A 24,502-nucleotide genomic window follows, 5' to 3' on the forward strand; every position below is an offset into this window, starting at 1 on the left:
TGCCCCACGTATTACAGGGTTTCTTTACTCTGACTGATGGAAATGTGAACTATCGTGAGCCCATATGAGCTTTGTGAATTGCTCAGCTCACTGCTTGGTCGTGGTTCTTTCCCCAGCCTCCTGGAGTTTCACTTGCATGTGCAGATCAGTATTCAGCAGAAAGATTCAAGGGGTCACCTCTGCAGATCTTTAGAGCTCTCTCTGTACAGATTCCTCCTCTCTGATATTTCATCTTTTCAACTCAGCAAGACCTCTAGGCTCTGGGGTCTCCCTCTCGGTGCTGGCGCAGGCTACTACTCTAGTAGTCCGGAGTAATTCAGGCTTACCTTGTTTGTTTCCTTCTCTCAGAGATCACAGTCCTGCAGTGCCATGTCTAATGTTTAAAAATAATAATTTCAGGGCGGGCCCCGTGGCTTAGCGGTTAAATGCGTGCGCTCCGCTGCTGGCGGCCCGGGTTCGGATCCCGGGCATGCACCGACGCACCGCTTCTCCGGCCATGCTGAGGCGACGTCCCACATACAGCAACTAGAAGGATGTGCAGCTATGACATACAACTATCTACTGGGGCTTTGGGGGAAAAGTAAATAAATAAAATTTAAAAAAAATTAAAAAATAATTTCAAACATTTTGTCCAGTTTTCTAGTTATTTATGGCAGAAGGGCAATTTCTGTAGCAATTAAACCTTCATGGGCTGAAGCAAAAATCACTTCCATCCCTTTCTTTTGAAACCTCTTGGTTCCTCAACCGTAAAATGAGTGTAACACATTTTACACCCAATCCCTCAGGGGATTGGGGTGAAGGTCACATGAAAAAACTTGTGGAAACTCCTTGAAAAATCATATTTTGAGAAAGGAAAAATGCTACATTCGAAGAAAAGCAGCTATCAGAATGTAAAATTGATAGCAAGAACAAGGAACTAAATGGTCATTATATCCAGAGTAGGAGACAGAGCTTCTGCTGGTCCCATGGCCAGGTACACTTACTCCCAGGTTCACCTCTGTTGCTCATCTGGCATAATTTACTTAACTCCTCCCTCCATGTTGGGGTCAGACTTCACATTAAACAGCATTCCCAGTTCAACCAGATTCTGTTGGATTTGCCAGCAGTAAACTGCACCTTGCACCATCATTCCTACAAGGGTTGGTCTGCAGTCCACTGGTGCCAGGAACCTCTTCAGTTTTAGGGTCTGTTTCTCCCAGAAACTGTCAGCTATGGTGCTGGCAAGGGACTGAAATAGGTGATCGTAGCCTCTCACTTATTACAGGTGAGACAACAGAAGTTAGACCCAGTTATTTAAAGGAATCTTCCCAGCCAGCTACCAACACTCAAGTTGGTTTACACTGCATCTCATTGCCTAAGGGTGCAAGAGAAGCCCCAGGTCCTTTAAGGTTAAATTAAACAGGGATATCTGAGATGTGATAATAGTGAAATTTCTGATTTCCCAATCTTGTCCTTAGGAGAACTTCACTGACAAAGAACCAGAAGCAGTGGATGCTTAGAAGTAATATTATGTGTGTGTCTTTGGGTTGTCATGTGTTTTTCCACGAGAATTTCCTGACTTCCTCCCTGTGTTGGGCAGAGGCAGGGATGGGATGGTGGGTGGGAGGCAAGAAGTAAAAGATATTGGTCCCACCCAGTGCCCTATGAGCTCATTTTTAGCCTACCCAAATCCTTTCAGAGCTCTTCTGATTCGCTGTCTCCCAAGCCACAGGGACTGTGTTTTTATTTTATGGGTTGACAAGTTAGTCTTCAAATAGTATTCTCGGAAGCTCATCCTCCTTCCTCAGCAGCAGATAAGGAATTCTGTGCTTAGAGAGTACGTGCCTTTGTGAATATACTAGGAGCAAAGGAAGGAAGGGTTGTTTTCAAAGGAGTGTGTGTTGGGTGCCATGCCTGTGTAAGCAGGGCATAAGGGATTCAGAGACCTAGAAATAAAAGTAGGCAAGAAATGAACAACCAGCACCAGTTCAGAGTGCTCCTCAAGAGTCTCCAGATCATTTCACCAGGTCATTCTACATGTGTGTAACTGGAGGCGCCCCTAGGGTCAGGATTACAGTTTACTGGGAGGGGCAGAGGATTAAATAGAAGAATGGAATTTCCCTTCGATAAGGAGAAGCCAAGATTTATTAAATCAGTTGATTTGTTGTTGTTGTAGTTCCTATGGTTTCCTTTTCTCTCCAAATATAATTTTTTTACTGAGAAATTGCAAAACAGGACATTAACACTCACAGAGTGTACAAATTATCTGTGAGTATTTTTAGAACCAGATTGTCAACTGTTTCAGATAAGAACTTTTGTTGGATCTGATTACAGATCTCTCTGACCAGAGCTACAATTCTTTGAAATAGGAAAAGCTGGCCATCTCCCTGCACGTTAAAAGTGAAATCTACTGCGTATTTTCTCATCCTCTACTTTTTTAAGGAGGATAGAGATTCTGGGAGAGAGGAGGAGGATAGAGAACACTTCAGAACAATTACATTTGCAAAGTTTTCTCGACCTACTGGTATTGGAGTATTCAGAGCCTTGACAGTATATCAAAAAGAAATTTGTTCATTCATTTGAGGCAGAGGGAACAGCATGGCAAGGTAGAATAAAGAACCTTCTTCTGAGGCTCAGTGGCAAGTGACTACCGTAGTGGCACAATCAATATCATTGCCCTTTACACGGTATCCCCATAAGTGACTTATTCCACAGCAGTGGAACCATTTTTTTTCTCTTGGGTTGGCCTTTTCAGTCCCGGGGAGGATCTCTGCCCCTTCATGGATACTGATTGCTGCTTATAAGTAGAACAAGTTTGCTGTGATTACTGGGGTTTTTGCTTCCCCTATAGCCAGCTCTGCTGGGGCCAAGAAAGTGCTGTCACTTTGGGCCTGTACACTTATCCCCTCTTGCCCCTTTTCTTTCCACCAGTTCAACACAAAGCAATCGGACTATCTTGATTTGTGACATAACAGGGAAGGCCAGGAACTGTATAATGTTCAGGAGCTCTTTGCTTGAGCACTAGATGAAGGGGTTGACTTATGATTAGGGGCCAGGAGGTACAAAAACAAATACCATTAAACACTAGAATTACACACCTTCAGCGTGGATAGATGTTTACACTGTGAGAAACAGATGATCTCAGATGGTCTGAGGTAGTAGTTCTTAAAGTGTGGTCCCTGCATCAGCAGCATCACCAACACCTGGGAATTTGTTAGAAATGTGATTTTGGGGGGCCCTGCCCCAGACCTACTGAATCAGGAGCTCTGGAGGAGAGCACACTCAAGTTGGAGAACGTGGGTCTGAGGTAACAGTACAACCACCCTTCTGGGATATGCTCAGTGATTGGAATGCCAGGTGAAACTGCCCTCTCTCTTTTAATTGTTATTTTCCAATCTCCCTCTCTCTTTGCCTTGTACTTAGAGTTAAATTCACCTAAATTAAATGCTCTTATGGCGAAACTCCACTGTATCCATAATTATGTGGTAATGATATCATCCACATATTTTTCCAGAATGCCCTTGTTAAAGCTTTTAGATTAACATGCATCTTTTACGATTATGTTGATTTTTTTAAAAGAAATTTTAACAAACCTGTGTGAGTAGCTCAGAAAATCGAAGATGAATGACCCCCAGGCCTGCCCTTGGGGGCTGTGCTCCTCCTCTGGGGAGGAGACAGACTTCCCTAAATAGTAAAACAGGATTTGTGAAATATGACACTGTCCCTGCTCAAGGTATGGGCTGCTTTTAAATCCTCTTTCAACAGCCAGGTCGATGTTAGCGCCCCACCTTGGTTGGCTAGGGAGTGGCAGCTTTGAAATCCAGTAAATTTAGGGTGCAGACATAACACTGAAACCTGCAACCTGCCAAAGAATGGACAACTGCTAAAATAACACATCTGAGATGACCAGAGGGAATTGTGTGAATGGACCACTATGCTCCTTCACAGACACTCTGCTCCTTGTCCTGAGGGACTCGGCAAAGTCCCTTCCGTTCCTTCCCAGGAAATCTCTGTTCAAGGTAGTCATGCTGTCCAAACAGATCAACCTCAGGAAACTTTCAGCCACTTCTCCAAAGCTGCATTTCCCTAATGCTGGTCCCTGGTGCTGTTTTCACAATAAAACTATAGCAAAATGACACTATAGCAAATTTTTCTTAAAGCTAAGTTTCTTTAAAGAATTGTCTTTTATGATGACACTACAAATTTACTGCTTTTTTGGTGTTAAGATAGCCTTTCTTTCATGAGATGATAATAGATGATAGTTTTTTGTTTTTTGTTTTGGTGATGAAGCTAACAACTGTTGCCAATCTTCCTCTTTTTTTTTTTTTGCTTGAGGAAGCTTGTCGCTGAGCTAACATGTGTGCCAGTCTGTCTCTATTTTGTATGTGGGACACCACCACAGTGTGGCTTGATGATCCACACCCAGGATCTGGAACCCTGGGCCGCCGAAGCGGAGCTCATGAACTTAACCACTCTGCCACCGGGCCATCCTCTAAATGATAGATTTTTAACATCCTTACTCTGCAAAATAAAAAGTTGGCAACTTATCCAGTCTGTCACATTGTTTTTGACATTTTATTGGTCCTTGAATTCCAAACTTGGGAATTATTTCTTCATTGAACCAGGACTTAGCAGGATGTACTATCCTTCCAAGTGAATCCGGCCATTAAGCCATTCCTTTAAAGGCTAGAAATATGCTTGCTCTAAGTAGAAAAAAAGTTAATTTCATAAGTAAAATCAAATTGGATGTTTAGAATCAGTCACATATACTTGGGTGACTAAAATGACTGCACTGATGGGAAAATCCAAAGACTTGCCAGACAAGCAGAGCTAGGGAAAACTCCAATTAATAACGGTTTGCAAAAATCGTCTAATTTATGAAAAATAAGATGGGGCCGGCCCAGCGGCTTAGCGGTTAAGTGCACGCACTCTGCTACTGGCGGCCTGGGTTTGGATCCCGGACGCGCACCAACGCACCGCTTCTCCAGCCATGCTGAGGCTGTGTCGCACATACAGCAACTAGAAGGATGTGCAACTATGACATACAACTATCTACCGGGGCTTTGGGGAAAAAAAGAAAAAAGAAAAATAAGATGGGACCATTAAAGGAGGGACTCGATTCTTTCATTGGAACACTTGGCTTTCCAAGAAAGATAGGAAGGAAGAAACAGAAAGTAATCAACCTTGAAATTGCAAGTAGAAAAGTTATCTTCTAGAGAAGAGGGTTGCTAACCCTCAGACTGAGGAACCCCATCAAAGAACTAACTTCAGTTTTTTGTGTCCTGCAGACAGCAGGCACTCACAGAAATGGAAATAGGTCCCCTGTTGATCTAGACTTTGAAATGCATTTGGTAGGGCACGACACAAAACTGTGCTTTGCCAGGAAGAAACCCTGGTTGTGAAAACCATTGGGTGAACTCGACGTGCTGTGGGCTGCGGAGCCGGTACGAGAGTAGCTGTCAACCCCAGCTGCACACTAGAATCACCTGGGTCACTTCAAAACAGGCTCACCCCAGAGATGCAGTCAAGTGTCCCGACATGAGTGTTTTTCTAAAGCTCTTCAGATGGATTTAATGTACTTCCTGCGCTGAGAAACCACTATGCTAGAGAGGAAAGCAATATGTCTTGATTAGTCACTGCAGCTGCTTATGTTCAAGTATTGGGCATTTCTAACTCCAAGCTCCTGTTCCACCTAGAGACCCCCTCACTCTAGGCACTGGGGAGAGGGTGTTCTGTGGTCTCTGCTAAATGGGAGCTCCATGAGAGTGGAGCCTGGTCTTTCTAATTCATTGCTACCTCCTAGACCTAGAACAGAACCTGTACGTAGTGAGCCAGCGTTGAAGGTCTGCCTGCCAGGGACCTTTATGGTGCTCATTCCTTCTTGTCAATTATTGGTGATTTCTCCTCCTCTGGTGTAAGAGAAGATGAGGTGTGGTGAATTTTCTAGTTCTTTACTATGGTGAAGTACTGGACTGGAGTCAGCCGTACTCTGCTTGGAACTGCAACCCCTAACTACCCACCCATAAACTCTACGAACCCCTGTGAAAGTCGTACCTTAGAAGTGTGGTTCTTGGGCCAGCCCCGTGGCTTAGCGGTTAAGTGTGTGCACTCCGCTACTGGCGACCCAGGTTCGGATCCCGGGCGCGCACTGACGCACCGCTTCTCCGGCCATGCTGAGGCCGCGTCCCACATACAGCAACTAGAAGGATGTGCAGCTATGACGTACAACTGTCTACTGGGGCTTTCGGGAAAAAAAAAGAAGGAGGATTGGCAATAGATGTTAGCTCAGAGCTGGTCTTCCTCAGCAAAAAGAGGAGGATTAGCATGGATGTTAGCTCAGGGCTGATCTTCCTCACACACACAAAAAAGAAGTGTGGTTCTCGGCTGGGGTACATAGCAGAATTACCTGTTGGCTTCTTAAGACTACAGATGTCTGCGCCCAGCTTGAAACCAACTGAGTCAGAATCTACAAGAGTGGGATTCAGGCATGTGTGCTTTTAATAACCTCTGATTAGGAACCATCCCTTGAGGGCAGTGGTTTTCAAGGTACCTGGCCCAGCAGCATCAGCGTCACCTGTGAGCTTGTTACAAATGCAGTCTCAGATGGCACCCCAGACCTCCTGAATCAGAAACTTTGGGTGAGGCCCGGGCAGCAGTCTGGTTTAACAAGCCCTCCAGGTGATTCTGATGCTCACTCAACTTTGAGAAACTCTGCTTTAGGACATCTCTTTGGGTCTTGCTGCACAACAGAGAATGTGTTTTCTAAGCAGCAGTTTGGAGAAAGTGCCTAAATGAATGTCGTTTGGTAATTTCCTAGCCTGTAGCTCTAACCTGACCTCTCCCGCTGCTCCTCTGTTGACACGTTAATTCAGCGAACCTGCTTGCGTGTCTCTGTCTACTCTCTCCTAATTCCCCCTGGAGCATTTGCCCTTTTCTCTCCCAGTCAGGTACCTCTGAGCAGCCTTCAGGACCCATCTTAAATTTTGTTCCCTCCTGAAAGCCCTTTTTTCACTTCTTCCAATAGAAAATAAGTGCCCGGGCCGGCCCCGTGGCTTAGAGGTTAAGTGCGCACGCTCCGCTGCTGGCAGCCCACGTTCAGATCCCGGGCGTGCACCGCCGCACCGCTTCTCCAGCCATGCTGAGGCCGCGTCCCACATACAGCAGCTAGAGGGATGTGCAGCTATGACATACAACTATCTACTGGGGCTTTGGTGAAAAAAAAAAGGAGGAAGGTTGGCAATAGATGTTAGCTCAGAGCCGGTCGGTCTTCCTCAGCAAAAAGAGGAGGATTAGCATGGATGTTAGCTCAGGGCTGATCTTCCTCACAAAAAAAAAAAGTGCCCCTTGCATTCATTTTGGTCATTCTTATGGCTTTTGTATTCTCTTTACCTACCATTTTCTGTGTGACCTTTGGCAAGTAACTTCTCTGTTTCCTCATCTGTAAAATGGGAATAATAATAGTGCCTACTCCATTAAATGAGTTAATACTTGTTGAAGTGCTTAGAATAATACTCAACAGGTGTCAATTCTACAAGTATTTATTGGGTGGGGAAGGGCGAAAGCGGTAAAGGGGCACCTGTCTGTGGTGCTGAATGGCAACTGGACTTTTGGTGGTGAACATGATGAAGTCTATACAGAAGTCGAAATACAGTGATGTATGCCTGAAATTTATATAATGTTATAGACCAAGGTGACCTCAATAAAATAAATAAAGTAATTATTATTCATAGCATTAAATAATGGGTATGTAATGTTCTATAGTGCATGGCACATAAATACTCAACAAATGTCAGCTTTTCTCACTAACAATTTTAGGGTACTGAGCATTTCGCAATTTTGTAGTTGTCTTTATCCTCCCATTAGTTTTAAAGCTTTTTGATAGCTTTCTTGGCTCTGAATCTTTATAGCTCCCAGAGTACCTAATATATGCTCAATAAATGCTTATAGAATTATACTGAACTCGACAGGCAGTGTAGGTCAAGAAGTCCCAAAGGAGCCCTTCCTGAGCACGTACCCCATCTCCCCCTTCTTTGGGGTGGTGCCTTCGGTCCCTGGCTTCTTGATGATGTCATCCTTCCTCAAGGCCCTAGAGGAAGCAAGTGGGTCTGAGTGCCCAGTTCTTGAGTCCAGCGGATTACACACTCTGCCTGGAATATCTCTTTCAGATAACAGGTTCCTCTGAAAATTATCCAAAATGGCCTAGACAGTTCTTCCTGTTTTTAATTATGTTTTAAAGAGCAGATCTCTGAGCCATGTTTCTGATTCCTTGCCAAACAAATGAAACTCCTTTTTAATACAGTGTTGTCCTTAGGCAGCAGTGGGTGGGAAGGATAGGGAGGTGGTAGCAGGGGACCACCGTAGTGTGGTCTTCTCATTACTAAACTGTAATGGGATTAGGTTTTTAGGCATTGAGAAATAGAGATGATGATACAAAGGTTGAGGATCCCAACTGCCTGGGGTTTCCCTGCTGCTTTGTAAAGATGGCTGCCCTCCTGCTTGAACTTGGACTTCTGCAGAGTCTGAGTTAAAAGCAGAGATGTGTCTGCAACTGTAGCTGGCAGATGGTGGATGGTGGCCTCCATGAGGCACAGTCATATTGGAGCCTGAGTCCCTACTTTGCCCCTTGGGGCAAACTTCTTTTTGAAACAATTTGATGTGTAACTTGAATATTCTATAGTTTTAATTCCTGGATTATTGCAAGCCTGTGCAGCTTTTCAATTACAAGTAAGTTTTTTCAACAGTTACCTTAGTCTTTTACATTTCTATTATATTTATGATAGTTTTCTAAAAGTCAGTAGTGTTCACTGAGTTATGAAATATCTAAATTTCAGCAAGGCATTTGACGAAGTCTATCCTGATGTTCTTGTAGATAAAATTCTGTGGACAGAATGCAAAGTTAAGAGGATTCATAACTGGGGAATGACTAGACCCAAAGACAGCTGGTTAATGAATTGATGAGAGCTTGGAGTGGGGTGGGGGACGGGGGCGGGCAGGGAGCCAACTATAACACTCGCCAAAGACTTCTATCCTCCTCACTGGCCCAGCCCACATTTTTAGTAATTATTTGATTGTGGGCACTTATGGCATGCTTGTCAAATTGAAGTTTACCCAACTTCTGTTGGATGATGAATTTGTTGTATGAAGAATCTGGGTTCTGGGAGGTACCCAAGACTTCTCGCCCAGTCAGTCCCTAGTGCTGCCAATTTTATTCCTCAGTGCTTCTCAAACCCATCCTCTCCCTATCCCTTCCTTACTTGAGGCCCTCATCATTTCTCTCCTAGACTACTGCAGTAGTCTTTTAACTGGTCTCCCTGCCTCTAATATTGCTCTCTTGGCAATAACACTTCAGGGAACATGTTCACCTGACCTTGTTGTTTAAAATAACCCTCAGTGGCATTCCCTTGCCTACAGAAGAATGTCCAAGCTCCTTCGCATGGCCTAGGAGGTTCTCCATCTCCTGGCCACAATACTGCTGTAGCCTCATCTCCTGCTCTTCCCCACCTCAAATTCTATGCTGTAGTGATGTCAGACTGCCTGTAGTTCCCCATGTGGTCCATTCTGTTTCATGCCTTTGAACCTTTGCTCTGCCTTTGGTGGTTCCAATGCATTCTCTCCTCTCTTCTCCTTTAAGACTCAGGTTCATTTACACCACTATATTAGATATGCCTAGTCATTCGTTTCTCTTTCTCAAACGAGACTATAAACTCTGTAAGGGCAGTATTCTTATTTTATTTAGCACCCAGCACATAGAAAGCAGGCAATAAGTGGTTTTTTTATTAGAACTGAGAATACGAAAAGATCTCAGCAATCTAAAAGGCAGACCATAAAACTTAACAGGGAGATAAAATTTAACAGAGATGTACTTGGGTTTAAAACAAACAAACAAAGAAAACAGGTCTCGATCTGAGTACCTAGTACAAGGTGGGAGAGGGATGACTCACCACCATCAGTAGACCATGGAACAAAAGAAAGGCTGTGATTCAGTTGACTCTGCTCCACATGAGTGAGCAATGTGATGCAACCCCAGTAACCTAGCGTCGGAACAGGCAAAGTAGTAGTCCTGCTGGGCAGACCATGCTCGAGAGTCATATTCCGTTCTGTGGGGCCACACCGTAAGAGGGGGTGAAGCATGTCCAAAGGAAGGCAGCTAGAATAGTGAGAGAAGGTGAGCCCCCTCGTATGGGGAGGAGTTGAAGGAAGGAGGGGTGTTTCATCTGGAGAAGACAGAGGGGCATAATAACTGTATTCAAAGGCCTAAAGGGCTCACTGGGAACCTCAAAATGCAGAATTAGGCTGATGAGTGGAAACTCCAGAAAGAACTTCATGACAGTTAGATCTACTAACAATGGAATAGTCTGTCTTGTGAGCGCCAAGTCACTGTACTGTTCAACTAAGAGCCTCTGAGAAGAGGTGCTGTAGAGGGGATCTGAGTCCCTGAAGGAAGTCTGGACTAGATGTCCTCTTATCCTGCTAAACTTTAAGGCTTGGTGATTCAAGAGGTCACTCAGTTCATATTTATTGAATACTAGGGAGGGGTGCCAGGAGCACATCTTCTGAAAGGAATGCCTTTTGTCCCCCTAGGGGAAATATTCTGAATTACCTAAATAGAAATTGCTTCTGGGCCAGAAGCCTGAACCTTAGTGGGCTAGTCGCTTGTTACATCGTTGTGTCAGGTCTACTCAGGAAAGACATCTGACAGTCCCACCCAGTGTATCCAGAACGTTGCCTTCTCCCGTGTCCTTTTGTGGAACTTTGAATAAAGTGATCACCTCTTTCTCTTTGCGTTTTAGTTCTGGAACATCTCGGCTTCTGGGAGGAAGTCAGAAGGATCATCTCAGGATCAGAGCTGATAACGGGATTTCCCTATACCTTCATGGTGCCAGGCCTGCCCCAGTACCTCCAGAGCCTCACCAAGCTAGCCATTGCCGCAGTGTGGGCAGTGGCGGCCCAGGCTGGAGAGCAGACAAGGGATGTTCCCATCTCCTTCTCTCAGCTGTTAGAGTCTTCCTTCCCTGAGGTGCGCCTGCTGACACTGGAAACCCTGTTGGAAAGGTTCTCAGCAGCAGCCTCTGGACTAGGAGAGAAGGGACTGCCTCCCTTGCTGTGGAATATGGGAGGGATGTTCTTGATGTTGGCTATGAAGGAAAATCACCCAGAATGCTTCTGCAAGGTAAAGTCTCTGGTGTACTGACCATTCCCTTCAGCTCCCCACACTCTTTGGCGAGCCCACCGGAATGATAAGATCATGAAGGCAGGGTTGGGTTTGGCTTCTCCAGGAGGAATAGAAAGGAGATTCAGCATCCAGAGGGCATGGACTCTCTTTGTATGTGCTTGGCATGGCTTCATGCGTAGAAGGGCACTAAGAAAAGTCTTTGATGATAATGGTATTGATGACAGAGATTAACCAAAGACGGAGATTGAGAGTAAGCCACTCAATGCTCTAGGAAACAGAGCATTGAAAATTGGCTGTGGAATGTGTTAGAGGGTAGTCTTTGCTGACCTGGCTATTTGGGGTCAGATGGCCACCTAGAAAGCATAATCAAAAGGATAGGCCACTGACGTAGGAATCTGAGCATCTAGACTCTGATCCCAGGTCACTAGGGTCCTTCGGGTGTGTCACTGCTCCACCCTGTCTTGGTCTCCCAAAGGTATTAAAGGGGAAATAAGAAGGTAATGGGAGCTTTTTGAAAGATAAACCCCCTTATCGGTACAAGTGATTATTATTTAGCTTCTGGAGACTTTTTCCTGAGTTGTGTTGTTTTGTTTTGTTTTATTTTTCCCATGGTCTGGTTCACACAGATACTGAAAATTCTCCATTGCATGGACACCAGTGAGTGGCTTCCCCAGACGGAGTGCTGTATCCATCTAACCCCAAAGGAGTTCTTGATCTGGACAATGGATATTGCTTCCAATGAAAGGTTTGCCCCCAACACTCCCTGTGTGAACTGGGTGTGACTTGTGGTCCTGTCAGTCAATTATGTAATGAACTTGAGCACAGTCCTGGACCTTTGTTCCTTTCTAAATCTCAGCCTAGGAGCATGTTCTAAGCTCGTGTAATAGAATGATGTCCGAGTTTCACATTAATAACCAAAAGACAGTTACTTCTGGAGGCGTTTGTATGGCCGTGAGGTGGAGATTTCCAGCATTCACAGCCACATGGATTACAGACTATGTATAAAAGCCATCTGTATATCAGTATATAAATCTGTTTGGTTTTATTTTTTGTGTTGTTTGGCTTACTTTTTCTAGGTCTGACATTCAAAGTGTAGCTCTGAGACTTGCCTCCCAGGTGATTGCCCACCATATGCAGGCGTGTGTGGAGGTAAGGCCGATCCTGCCCCTGTTCTGGGGTCAGGCTTTTGTGCTCTTATTTACTTGGAAGGTGTCAGTAAGAGTGAACTGTCCCAGTAGGCAGAATCACATGGCGTATATGTGTAGCTTCTACAAAAATGTTGTTCATGTTGATTTTTCTCTTTGGATATAACTTGTGAAGAATTTTCTGTGCACCACCTTGGACATTTCTTTTCTCTTGTTCTGGGCGCATTTGCTTAGAGTCCATGACAATAGCACAACCTGCTGCCCACTCCAGCACACACACACACAAGCCCAAACCCCTTGTCTTTTCCAATTTTTCTAGCTAGATTCTTTATTTAAAGAGGGAGCGAGCGAGTCATTTCCGAGGACTGCAAGTCACTAGGATTGCATCCTAGTCCACTAAGTATGAAAATATATCACTAAGGCTTAAATATTCCCCCAGAACGTGGCCCAGCTGGCTCTGCATGGAGGCCCAGATGTGCCCCACCTGTCTTACTTGTCCTTTAGGGGCGAGGTAGAACTAAAGTAGTTAAAATGGGAAGATGCCTCAAGACAGATACATGCATACTTGGGGCATAAGAGAAAGGTGCCACCATCACAGAATTATAAGTAGAAGGAAGTCAATACTAAGTAAAATTACCTGAAGATCTTGGTTACATATCACCACGCTGTGCTAGTGATGGCATAACATTGCGGATTCCAATTTTTTACAATAAAGCAGCACTGAGAAAGGACTGGAGACACGAAGATAAACAAAGACTGGAGGGACAGTGTAACAAGAGAAAAGGAATGTTAGATCATGACATTAAATGCTCTAGGAGGGAGGAGGCTGTGGGAACCCAGAGGAGGGAGGGAGTATTTGGGAGCTGAGGAGGACTTCCCAGAGGAGACTGTTAAGTTCAGAGAGCCTGGGGCTGGGCAGAGAGAAAACCAGAGGGTGAAGATTCAGCAGAGACACAGTTTCTTTGAGTCTGTCATTCAGAGGCAGACCAGGGAGGCCAAAGCTAGGTGGTCACTAGGAGATTAAAAAAAGTCAGTTGTGTGTCTTGGAGGGGGAAGGGGAGGTTTGTAGGAAGGGAGAAGATTTGCTAAAAAACTGTAGCCCAGAGGGGAAGAAAAACAAGTTCTAGAAAAGTAGTCACAGAGCAGCCTAACAAGTCTGCCAAAAGACGTCATTCTCATCTAAAGCCATTCTAACCAGTTGTCATGTGCATCTTAAAGGCACTGCTTGGTACATGAATGAAATGATATTTGATGAAAATTGGGAGTTTTCCAGGGAGAAGAAAATTAACAAAGCTGTAGAGAGGGGCCAGCCTGGTGGCATAGTGGTTAAGTTCGCATGATCTGCCTCAGCCACCTGGGGTTTACAGGTTCAGTCCTGGGTGTGGACCTATGCTCCACTTATCAAGCCATGCTATGGCGGCGTTCCATATACAAAATGGAGGAAGATGGGTACAGATGTTAGCCCAGGGACAATCTTCCTCAGTAAAAAGAGGAGGATTGGCAACAGATGTTAGTTCAGGGCTAATCTTCCTCACAAAAAAACTAAAACAAAAACAAAAAAACAACACAAAACAACAACAACCACAAAAAACTGTAGAGAAACACATAAAAGAAGTTTCCGGGGAAACCTGGGTTTCTTTGTGCATTGGGAGTCAGCATCTTCCTCAGGGTCTAAGATGCTCACCAGTTTAGCTCCATAGATGATCAGAGGAGCTAGTAGTCTCATTTTGAATATTTAAAGAAGCTTAGTTGATAGGAGAAGTAAAGTATATTTGAACCAGTAATCCACTTTCTAGAAAAAGTAAAAAACTAGGGTTTAAAAGATAGAAACAACCCAAATGTCCATCAACTGGTGAATGGGTAAACAAAATATGGTATATCTGTACAATGGAATATTATTCAGCCATAAAAAAGTAATGAAGTACTAATACATCCTACAGCATGGATGAACCTTGAAAACATGCTAAGTGAAAGAAGCCAGTCACAAAAGACCGATATTGTATGATTCAGTTTATATGAAATGTCCAGAATAGGCAAATGCATAGAGAGAACGTAGCTTAGTGGTTTAGGGCTAAAGGACGGGGGAGATGAGAGGATGGGGAGATGATAACTAAAGCGTACAAGGTATCTCTTTTTGGTGATGAAAATGTTCTAAAATTGACTGTGGTCATGGTTGCACATTATCTGTGAATACACTAAAAACCATTGAATTGTATACTTTAAATGGGTGAAGTTGTATGGTATGTGAATTATATCTCAATAAAGCTGTTGCTATAAAAAACAACAGGACTTTGTTTAAACAATAATGTGAGTTAGGATGCCACTTTAAATGTTGTAACAGAAACTCCTAAATACATGGCTTAAACCAGATAGAAGCAGTCCAAAGCAGACATGGTGGCTTGACAGTGTTAGGCCCCCAGGCCCTTCTACCTTATTCTGCTGTCCTGAATGTGGCTTCTATCTTATGGTCCCAGATGGTTGCTCCAGCTCCCATCATCTTGTCCTTGTTCAGCTAGCAGGGAGGAGAAACCTAGGAAGAAAACTAGGAAAACCTATTTCCCAGTGCATGACCGGAAGTGCACAGATACCATTTTCAATGACATCCCATTAGTCAGAACTTAATCATGTTACTCCCAAATGCAAGGGAGTCTGGGAAATGTAGTCTTTAGCTGAGTGCCCACATGCCGAGCCAAAAATCTGGGGTTCTGTTACTAAAGATAGGAGTAACTGGTTATTGGAGCCAACAAGTATTATTTGCTGCCACAGTCTTTCCCCAAAATTTTGTCTTTACTGAAGCTATCAAATACACCAATGTTCTGAAAACCTGATTTACATCAGAAAAGACTCAAGGAACTTGCTTGCTAGTTATGGTGACTCCATATTACTGAAAGGCAAGTCAGATTTTCTTCCCACTGCACAAAGAGCTAATTTGCAGATTCAGTTTGGTATACAGAGCGCATCCCTAATTCCCTGTCGGCCCCTGATTCATCTTCTGAGCTGCTGTACATTTTGTGCTTTCAGACCAGGGACTCGGTAGCCCTGGAGCTGAAGCAGTGGGTTCAGTTGGTCGTCTCCTCCTGTGGAGATCATCTTCCCACAGAGTCCAGGCTGGCCGCTGCTGAAGTCCTCACCAGCACCACACCATTTTTCCTCACCAACCCCCATCCCATCCTTGGTAAGTGTACTGAGCGGGGGGAGTCCATTGCACCAAATGCATTAAAAGCACGAATAGCTATTCTAGGCTAAAAAAGAAGGGAAGATGAAAAATGACAGCGTGCACCGTACCTTTACATCTTTCAGATACATTCCCACCCTCTTAGTTCCTGCTCTAGTCATGTTTCACCAACAGCCTCTTAACTGGCCTTTTTTCTTTCAGTCTTGGCCCCCAAAGCATTCTCCTCATGCTTGCAAAACCCTCTGTGGTCTTTCTGAAGTATAGATCTGATCATTTCTCTCCACTGCATAAAGCTTTTGCATAGGTTCCTGTTGCCTTCAGGAGAAAATCTAAACACCCTTTAACATGGCTCATAAGGCCCTTCCTGTTCTTTGCTCTGCCCACTCCTCCCTCCTCATCGGCCACCACTCGGGCCCTATGCGTCATCAGCAGGGAACAGTTCTCTAAACAAACTGCTGCTTGACTGACTTCTGTTTGTCTTTTGAGACTCGGCCTAACCGTCACCTCTTCCAGGAAGCCTGTTGCAGTGATCCTGGTGAGAAATGAGCGGGTCATTGTGAAGCCATGGCATTGAAGAATAAGAAAGAACAGGCTCAAAAGGCATTTAGGAAGTAGAGTCAACAGGACTTAGTGTTGAGGTTAATGTAAAAGAAAGATTCAAGAGTGACTTCTAGGCTTCCAGGTTAAGTGACTGGAAAGACTGCCAGTTCCTGAACTTAGTTTCAAGTTTAAGGCATCTTTGGGACATCAAGGTAGAGAAATTTTGAAATCAGATGGATATTTGGATCTTAGCTGGTCTCCAACCATTTGTCCACTTTCATGTCTCTTTCCTCACTGCCACCCCTGTGCTTCAAGAGTAATAATTAGGAAAGAGCACATGTCAATGGTATTGGAGAGAACCAAGCTTTAGGAGATCCTAAGGAATTGAAAAAGCAGAGAGGGTTTTGTTCTGTTTCGTTTTACTTAAAAAAATTTTTTTTAAATTGTGGTATTTTGTTTTGCTTTTAAGCAGAGGGTTTAATAGAAGGAAAACTGGGGACCTAAAGCCGTGCTCTGTCCCGACCCTGTCCTCTGCTGCCGTCTTATCCCTGTGCTGTCGTGCTGCGATTCTCTTCCATTCTTTACTGGAATTCTGTTTTTGTTCACTTCTTCCGTGCCCCGCCCTAGAGAATAAGCTGTGGTCCTTGCATCCAAGGAGCTTTCAGTGTAGTTGTAGAGAAAGGATTTACAGAACAAAGCAAAGAATTTTTTGTTTAGATGGTAGGATTCCAATTTTAAGTGTTACTGGAGTTTAGACCAATGAAGTGTCTGACATCCCTGGGTCTCTCTGAGAAACAAAGTGGTCTTTTTTTTTTTTTTTTTTTTTTTGTGAGGAGGACTAGCCCTGAGCTAACATCCAATGCCAATCCTCCCCTTTTTTTCTTGAGGAAGATTGGCCCTGGGCTAACATCCGTGCCCATCTTCCTCCACTTTATATGGGACGCCGCCACAGCATGGCTTCCCAAGCAGTGCATCAGTGCGCGCCCGGGATCTGGGCCTGCGAACCCCGGGCCGCTGCAGCAGAGCGCACGCACTTAACTGCTTGCGCCACCGGGCCGGCCCCCAAAGTTGTCTTTGAGATCCTTTTCATTCATTCTTCTAAGTGACTTGCAGGTGTTTTTCTTACACCCAAACAGGGGCTAAAAGGGAAGCTTCCCTGATTGTGATTTAATTGTTGGACTCAGGGGAATAAGCAAAGGTTTATAAACTTTGGTGAAGCTTCTCCAGTGCGGGTAATATTATTTTGCAGGACATTTTCTGGGTGTCTTTGGCTACGCTAACCCAGCTCATATCAGGCAAAATGTGTGTGGAATAACCTGGAATTCCTGCGTGAAATAGAGTCCTGGGCAAGAGCCATTAGTTCTTTTTTTTTTTTTTTGAGAAAGATCGGCCCTGAGCTAACATCTCTTGCCAATCTTCCTCTTTTTTTATTTTTTCTCCCCAAGCTGCTAGTACATAGTTGTATATCCTAATTGTAGGTCCTTCTAGTTCTTCTATGTGGGACACTGCCACAGCATGACTTAATGAGCAGTGAGTAGGTCTGCGCCCGGGATCCAAACTGGTGAGCCCCACACTGCTGAAGCGAAACATGTGAACTTAACTACTGCGCCACCAGGCCAGCCCCTGGTTCATAATTAATTGCTGGAGCTGGTTATGGCATTATAGGCAATGAAAAGTCAGTGGTGGCTGATGGGCCACCAGAACATGAAAAATAGGTACAGAACTGAGAGACAAAGGACATTAACAGTGCATGGGGATAAGGATAGAACAAGTCAAGGATAGAACAAAGTCATTTAAGATAAAAGAAAAATTGAAATGGACTAAAGAGGGGAGATTGAGTATCTTGGGGCTATAAATGACCATATTAAAGAGGAAAATATTAAGAAAGGAAAATATGAAACCCTAGAGAACAATTAGAATGTATAGATTCTGAAAGATGAGTAAAATTTAAAGCCAGATTTATATAAGAAAAGAGAGAACGAAACCCCAGAGGGAGCCGTAGCTGTTCTTAGTATGACTAAAGCATTGGTGACTCGGATAGCAGGTTCTCTGTGGACAGACAAGGGAGAGGGTAGGCTAAGCGGAGTTCTTAGGACAGGGTTGGTTCCCCATTGAAAGCCTAGGAATGAGGAGTGGTGGTCTTCTGTGGCCCTCCATCTCGACCCTCCACAAGGCTGGGCCCACCCGCCTATACAACATGTATTCTCTCTTTGAGGCCCTGCCCACCTCTCACCTCCCTCCTGAAGTGGTCCTCAGTTACACGAGTCCACTGTGACCTTTCCCTGTTGTGAGTCACAGCCACACATTTCCATCCCTGACTTCTCATTGCCTTGTGTTCTTGACTTGATGGTCCTTTCATTTGCTCAGTTGCAGACACTGTTTTTTCCTGCTCTGTCATCCACAACAGCACCTAAAACGGGGACTAGACAGTGTCCCTGCCCAGGGGCAATGGCAGTCAGCTAGTGGGCCCCACACAGACTGGTGCCTTTATGGTGGTTCCTTGCCCTTTTTCGATTCTTGATCCCCAACACATAATCTTGATTGAAACTTTGCTTTCAGAATTTATAAGTTCAAACGGTCACTCAAATCAACACTGGACTAGTTTCCCCAAAGCACTCTTGATGCGTAAAGTTTCATTCCTGAGAATCGTGAGTCACTGTGGACAGTCAGCCGGGCTGCACTTTCTCAGGGCCCTTGCTGGGGCTGGTTGCCTCCCTCCAGAAGCCTTCTCCTCCACCTCCTCCTCAAAAAAAAGACATTTCTAAACCTGCCTCCGTAGGGCCGTCTCTCTTCCTGTGTTTGTCTGACTCTCAGGTCTTCCTTTCTTGCAATACCCAGAAAGAAAGGACTGGCTATTGCTCATTTAACACTGCCCTCCCCCACCATGGATTTGAAGCAGTGTTTGTACCTGCCTGTAAATTGCATCCTAGGTAATTCGAATTCCTTTTGGTGTTCTTAGGACTGCAGGATACACTTGCTCTCTGGAGGTGTGTCTTCACCCTGCTGCAGAGTGAGGAGCAAGCCATCAGAGATGCAGCAACGGAAACTGTGACAACCGCCATGTCACAAGAAAACACCTGCCAGTTAACAGGTAACTGATTCTTATCCCTCTGCAATGCTTTATTGCTCTTGGACAGGAGTTGGCACACTTTTTCTATAAAGGGCCAGAGAATGAATATTTTAGGCTTCGTTGGCCATTTAGTCTCTGTCTCAACTCGGCCACTTTAGTGGAAAAGCAGCCATAAACAATAGGTAAACAAGTGGGCATGACTGTGTTCCAGTAAAACTTTATTTGCAAAAACAGGTGGCTGCCCAGATTTGATCTGCTAGCCATGTCCTGCTCTAGGACATCATAGAGAAAAATTGTTTTCAAAGATAGAAATGTAATAAACAGTGCCTTTTGTTAGTTATATTATCATCCTTCCTAAATAAGACCAAGTCTTGATAATCTGCATGGTTACCTAACCCAGGAATCACAGATCCATCATTTTGTTCCTCTTCAAGTTTTTTACACACAACAGAAACAAACGAGTGTAAGTTGAGTTCTCCACTTTGTGCCTCGGCTCTCATTTGGTGGTGGAGGCACCAGGAGGCGGGAGGGGAGGAGAAGGAGGAGCAGCCTAGATGGGTGGTTCTGAGCTCACAGCCACTCACCTCGTAATATGAGCTGTTCCGGCCCTGGGCCCTGGTCATCTGTGTGTGATGACCAATGCCAGGGAAGCAAAGGGGGGCTGCTGGCTGCGGGTGGAAAATGGGCTGCTGGTTGGAAGGGACAGGAGGCAGGAGGAGTAGAAGCAAGGTCACACCTCTGGACACATGGCCATCTGGGAGGGTTGCTGCTTTGGTGGACTTGGATTCCCTGCACTTGGGACTGAGTGTCAAGAAAGATCTCTGGGTCAAACCATCCCAAAGAGAAGCAAGAACACCATTTTGAGGCAAGAGGTCACAGGCTGAGCAAAGAAGTTTACCTTAATGGATAGCAGGATGGGAGGGGAAATAGCCATACAGTGTTGTAACTGATTCAGGACCCCTCAGCCCCATGGCTAGTGCTACAGTCCCGGGAAGCTTCCCTCGGATGTATGAACTTTCCCATACCTGAGTCGTCCGTTGTAATGGTCTGGGTACTTTTCTCTGTGTATATGGAAGAAGCTAGTTTTTTTAATATAATCTCTCAGCAATACTATTCCAGACCAAGTTTAGCCAGGATCAGCTTTGCCTCTCAGTGGAAAAGCATTCAGATTGGTACTGCGAGTGTTGTTCAAGCAGCCTTCTCCCTATCCCCCATCCCAACCTGTCAGGTTTCCTGGATATCTAAAATTCTGCCATTAGTGATTCATTCCTTTTTCCAATTGTGCGTTTTCCTTAGAAGGACACACAGAGCCCTCAACGCGTGCTCAGTAAATATTTGGTGGAACATAATACTCACTAGATTCCTCTAGGACTCTCTCCACCACAGATGGGAAAGATAATTTCATAGTGGAATTCGTAGGCAGAGTTCTTCCCTCCTAATCTTTATAGTCTTTGCCCTACCACCATTATTTCTTAAAGAATTTTTCCAAATTCATTTTTAGTAAAACTATATTACCATATTCTCCCTGCTTCTAGTTTGAATTTCTTCTCAAGAAGTAGAAATCATTAATTATATATTGAGTGCCTTTTGCATGTAAAATTCCATGTGTGAATGCCTCTGAGGGAATAATAAATATAGGAAGCTACTTGTCTATCTTTGTATTCCTCATGTTGGTCTATAAAAAAGGATCTGAGGTGTAGAAAAGACAAGAATTCTATAACAACTAAGTGTGGTATGTTACCCTGGACCAGACCCTGTACTGGAGGGGTGAAAAGCCATACAGGAAATTATTAGAATAACTGACAACATTGAAATATTGTCTGTAGATTAAAATCAACGTTAAATTCCTGAATTTGATAACTATACTGTGGTTTTGTAAGAGAATATTTTTGTTCTTAGGAAATACACAGCTGAACTATTAAGGGGTAAAGAGGCCTGCAACTTACTCTCAAATTGTTCAGAAAAAATAACACTATGTGCTCATATAAATAGTAAACACAGATATGGAGTTGCTAGACTTGTATCTTTTCTGTCTGTTTGAAATTGTTTCAAATAAAATATTTTTAAAAAAATCCAATTCCACAACTGGAAAAGACCAACATAGTGTATATATTGATAGACTATCTGACTGGTTTATCAACAATTCAGCCCCCAGTGAGACTCCATTCTCCTAAATTTTATGAAAACATCCTGCCTCCCCCCCTCTTTTTACTCATTTTGAGTGATTTTTGGCATCCAAAAAATCAAACTCAAGCCAGATTCCTCAAAATCAAAGATCTCAGCAACATACCATCACTGGGTGAGGACACTCGTTCAGCATGTCCCCGGCATCCCCGTGTGTTCTCTGTTCAGCCTGAGAGCAACACTTAGAACCTCATAATACAGCTTGATTTTCTTAGGCAAAAATTACACATCTTTCTGCTTTAGACTGAAAAGTAGCTGAGGCCTGAGGGTCATCCCTGCTTTCTCACTTTAGTCAGAAGTTTAACCAGCTGATTTATCAGAACAATATTATCTTGTTTTGATATCTCTCAAGGATATCAAGCAGCGGATGGTAATTTTTCACATTCTTTCAACATACAGGGACTTTGTAGAATACACTGCTAATAGTTTACTCTTTGGTGTCCCAAGTTAGTCATCACTATTGGATCTTGAATACTTTGAAAATGTATGTCATTAATTTTGTCGCCTAATTGGTGGTTTGATAAATGCCACAGTAAAATAATATTATTAAATTTTGTTAATATTTAATGTCTTTGAAAAGGCTAAATGTTGTTAAAATAAATTAAATTAATTCTTACTTTTCTTCCTAAGAAAAAAACATGAGGACTCCCTGCCTCTGAGATCTCATTCTGTAAATGAGGGCTGGATGCAGACGGAAGGAGCTTTGCGCTCGTATTGTCTAACAGCCTGCGGGGGACATGGGGAAGTGTGAGGTGCATTTTGACAGTGGGGTCTAGGAAGGTTCCTGAGAGTGGAGCTGGCCCAAAGGAAGAGATCAATGAGACACAAATGAGAGCATCAACACAGAATGAAAAGCCAGAGCCAAAACTTGGATTTGGGGGAACTCGGGAGCTGACTGGGGAGCAGCAAGTGGACTTGTGTGGCCAGAACATAGGCTGAGGCCAGGGTAACGGAGCGGAGATAAAGCTAGAAAGGCAGGGGTGCCCACACTTGGGATGACTTTGAATGCCAAGCCAAGGACCTCCTTCTTAAGGGTTTTAAACAGGGGAGTGATGTTGCCAGAAATGTGTGTTTGAGGAGCTCTTTCTGGCAACAGTGTGTGAGATGGATCAGGGCTGGGGTGAGTGAGGGAAATTTCAAGGCAGGGAGACCAACTGGGAGCTTGTAGCAGTAGTCCTTATGAGCTGCCATCAGTGTGATGGAGTAGAGAGAGCGTGGGGGGTAGACTCAACAGGATTCAGGGGCTGGTGCTTGTGGGAAGTCAGAGAGAAGGGGAAGCGGAGGTGACTTCAAGGTTTCAAACCTGTGAGGTGTCCGGGCGAAATACCTGGACGTGCCCCTGGCACTGAGGTAGCAGTTGTGCCGTGGCATTCCAGGAAGTGAAATTACCAGGAATCGGGAAAGGCATTCAGAGGCCACATGTCATTGTGATCTGGGACAGAGTATTCTTTAGGCCTTGGACAGATTGGCAGTGGAAACTGAGAGGGCAAAAGGGGACCTTTATCTGCTATGGAACAGAATGAACTGTCCAGCTCTGTCCTACCCCCTCCAGCACACTGCCCAGTTGTCCTGGGAGCCGCAACACTCCTTAACAGGGCCAGTTATTGGTCCCAGTGGGCACTGGCTAGGAACTATCAAAGAAGAGGCAAACATTAAACCCATCATTCAGGCTGCATCACCCTAGCATGTCACTTGGCACACAGTTGGTTTTAGGTACAGAGTTGTGGTGTGAATGAGTTAATGATCCACGTGGAAGCCCTGCAGAAAATAACTTGGTGTTTAGATGGCCCTGGTAAGGATGGATCTGTTGTTCACCTTTTTTGCCTGCTGAATTCTCCTGCTGTCCTTCTGCACTTCACCCTGCATGGTCACCTGGAAGGTGAAATTCACAGCCTATTAACAACTCTCTGAGCACCGCCTGAGACCCCCTCAGCCTTGGAAGTATGACTTCAGGAAGCCTCAGCAGTGGGATCCTCTCCGCCACTTATGTCCCCAGTCCTCTATGCCAGTCATAGAGCGAGCACACCAAGAGGAGCACAAAAGGGCATTTCTAGGACTGCAGAGTAGGGGACTGAAATTTGCGGCTAGGATAAGAAAGTACATGGGCAGGACTCCAGGTGGGGCTCCACCTTTCTTCTTTCCCTGCTCTGACTTGACTTAGAGCCTTGAAATGCTCTGGGAAGAGCTCTGGTTTCAAGAGCAGCACTCAAGGCCGTCAGCTCTGCTGCCCCCACTTCCCTGGGTCCCCTCTTCCTCCCAAGCTGCTCACTCACGTCTGTCTCCTATACTATATCGGGATTTCATGTCAGATTTCATTTGAACAAGTGCTTCCATGTGAGGGAAAAAGCAACCTGGACAGTGTTGAAATTTAAATCACTAACTTTGTGTGATTCTCCAGTTAGGCTGACAGAGTTCTGGGTAAAAGCAACAGGGCAGGACCCTGTGAAGGTGCAAACTTCATCAGGCTGCTTTTGGAGGAAGAGAGGGTGAAAAAACACCTTTAAAAAAACCACCCTGGGCTGGCCCCATGGCTTAGCGGTTAAGTGCGCACGCTCCCCTGCTGGTGGCCCCGGTTCGGATCCCGGGCGCACACCGACGCACTGCTTCTCTGGCCATGCTGAGGCCGCGTCCCACATACAGCAACTAGAAGGCTGTGCAACTATGACATACAACTATCTACTGGGGCTTTGGGGGAAAATAAATAAATAAGTAAAATTAAAAAGATCAGAACAGAATTAAAAAAAAAAAACCCACCCTACCTAGAGGGCTAGAAGCTGGCCGGAATTCAGCAATTGGGGGTTACCCATAGCCCATCCTACCAACAGGGGTGTTTGAGCCTTTCCTGCCTGTAGAGCCCTTTGTCCCTGATGCCGGCTCTCTCGTGGGTTGAACTTGAGATGCTGTGGAGTCAGACTTGAGGAATCCAGGACAGGAGGACAGATGGCACAGGCCTGAGGGGTCCTGCAGAGACGGCCAGATCTGGAGGCCCCCAGGAGGAACCCCACATGCCCACCCAGCAGAGATGGAGATCTCTGTGAGCTGGAGGAGACGGGGTGGGAGAGGCTGTGGGGGTGGGGCAGGCAGGGGGCTGGCTTTCTGAACCCCCTTCTTAGGCTCCGTGCCATCTCCAGCACGAGGTCTCCCTCCCTCCTCCTCTTTCAGCTTCAGCCAGGGTTTGCTCCTGATTCAGGCGGCCTCCTCCCTTCCCCCATTTCCAATTGTGAGATTCGGGAACA

General features: G+C 44.9%; 1 protein-coding gene across 2 annotated transcripts in view; it reads left to right on the forward strand.

Annotated features, from left to right (window-relative positions):
• THADA (THADA armadillo repeat containing) overlaps window positions 1–24,502 on the forward strand; it is a 312,115-nt gene that overhangs the window by 248,903 nt on the left and 38,710 nt on the right. For both annotated transcript variants that reach the window (XM_058551343.1, XM_058551342.1), the window contains 5 exons: window positions 10,770–11,149; window positions 11,779–11,897; window positions 12,229–12,301; window positions 15,319–15,472; window positions 18,972–19,103. In XM_058551343.1, coding sequence (XP_058407326.1) covers window positions 10,770–11,149; window positions 11,779–11,897; window positions 12,229–12,301; window positions 15,319–15,472; window positions 18,972–19,103 — 858 coding nt within the window. The remainder of the gene's footprint in view (window positions 1–10,769; window positions 11,150–11,778; window positions 11,898–12,228; window positions 12,302–15,318; window positions 15,473–18,971; window positions 19,104–24,502) is intronic.

The sequence above is a fragment of the Diceros bicornis genome, chromosome 12, assembly GCF_020826845.1.
Source record: "Diceros bicornis minor isolate mBicDic1 chromosome 12, mDicBic1.mat.cur, whole genome shotgun sequence".
NCBI lineage: Eukaryota > Metazoa > Chordata > Mammalia > Perissodactyla > Rhinocerotidae > Diceros > Diceros bicornis.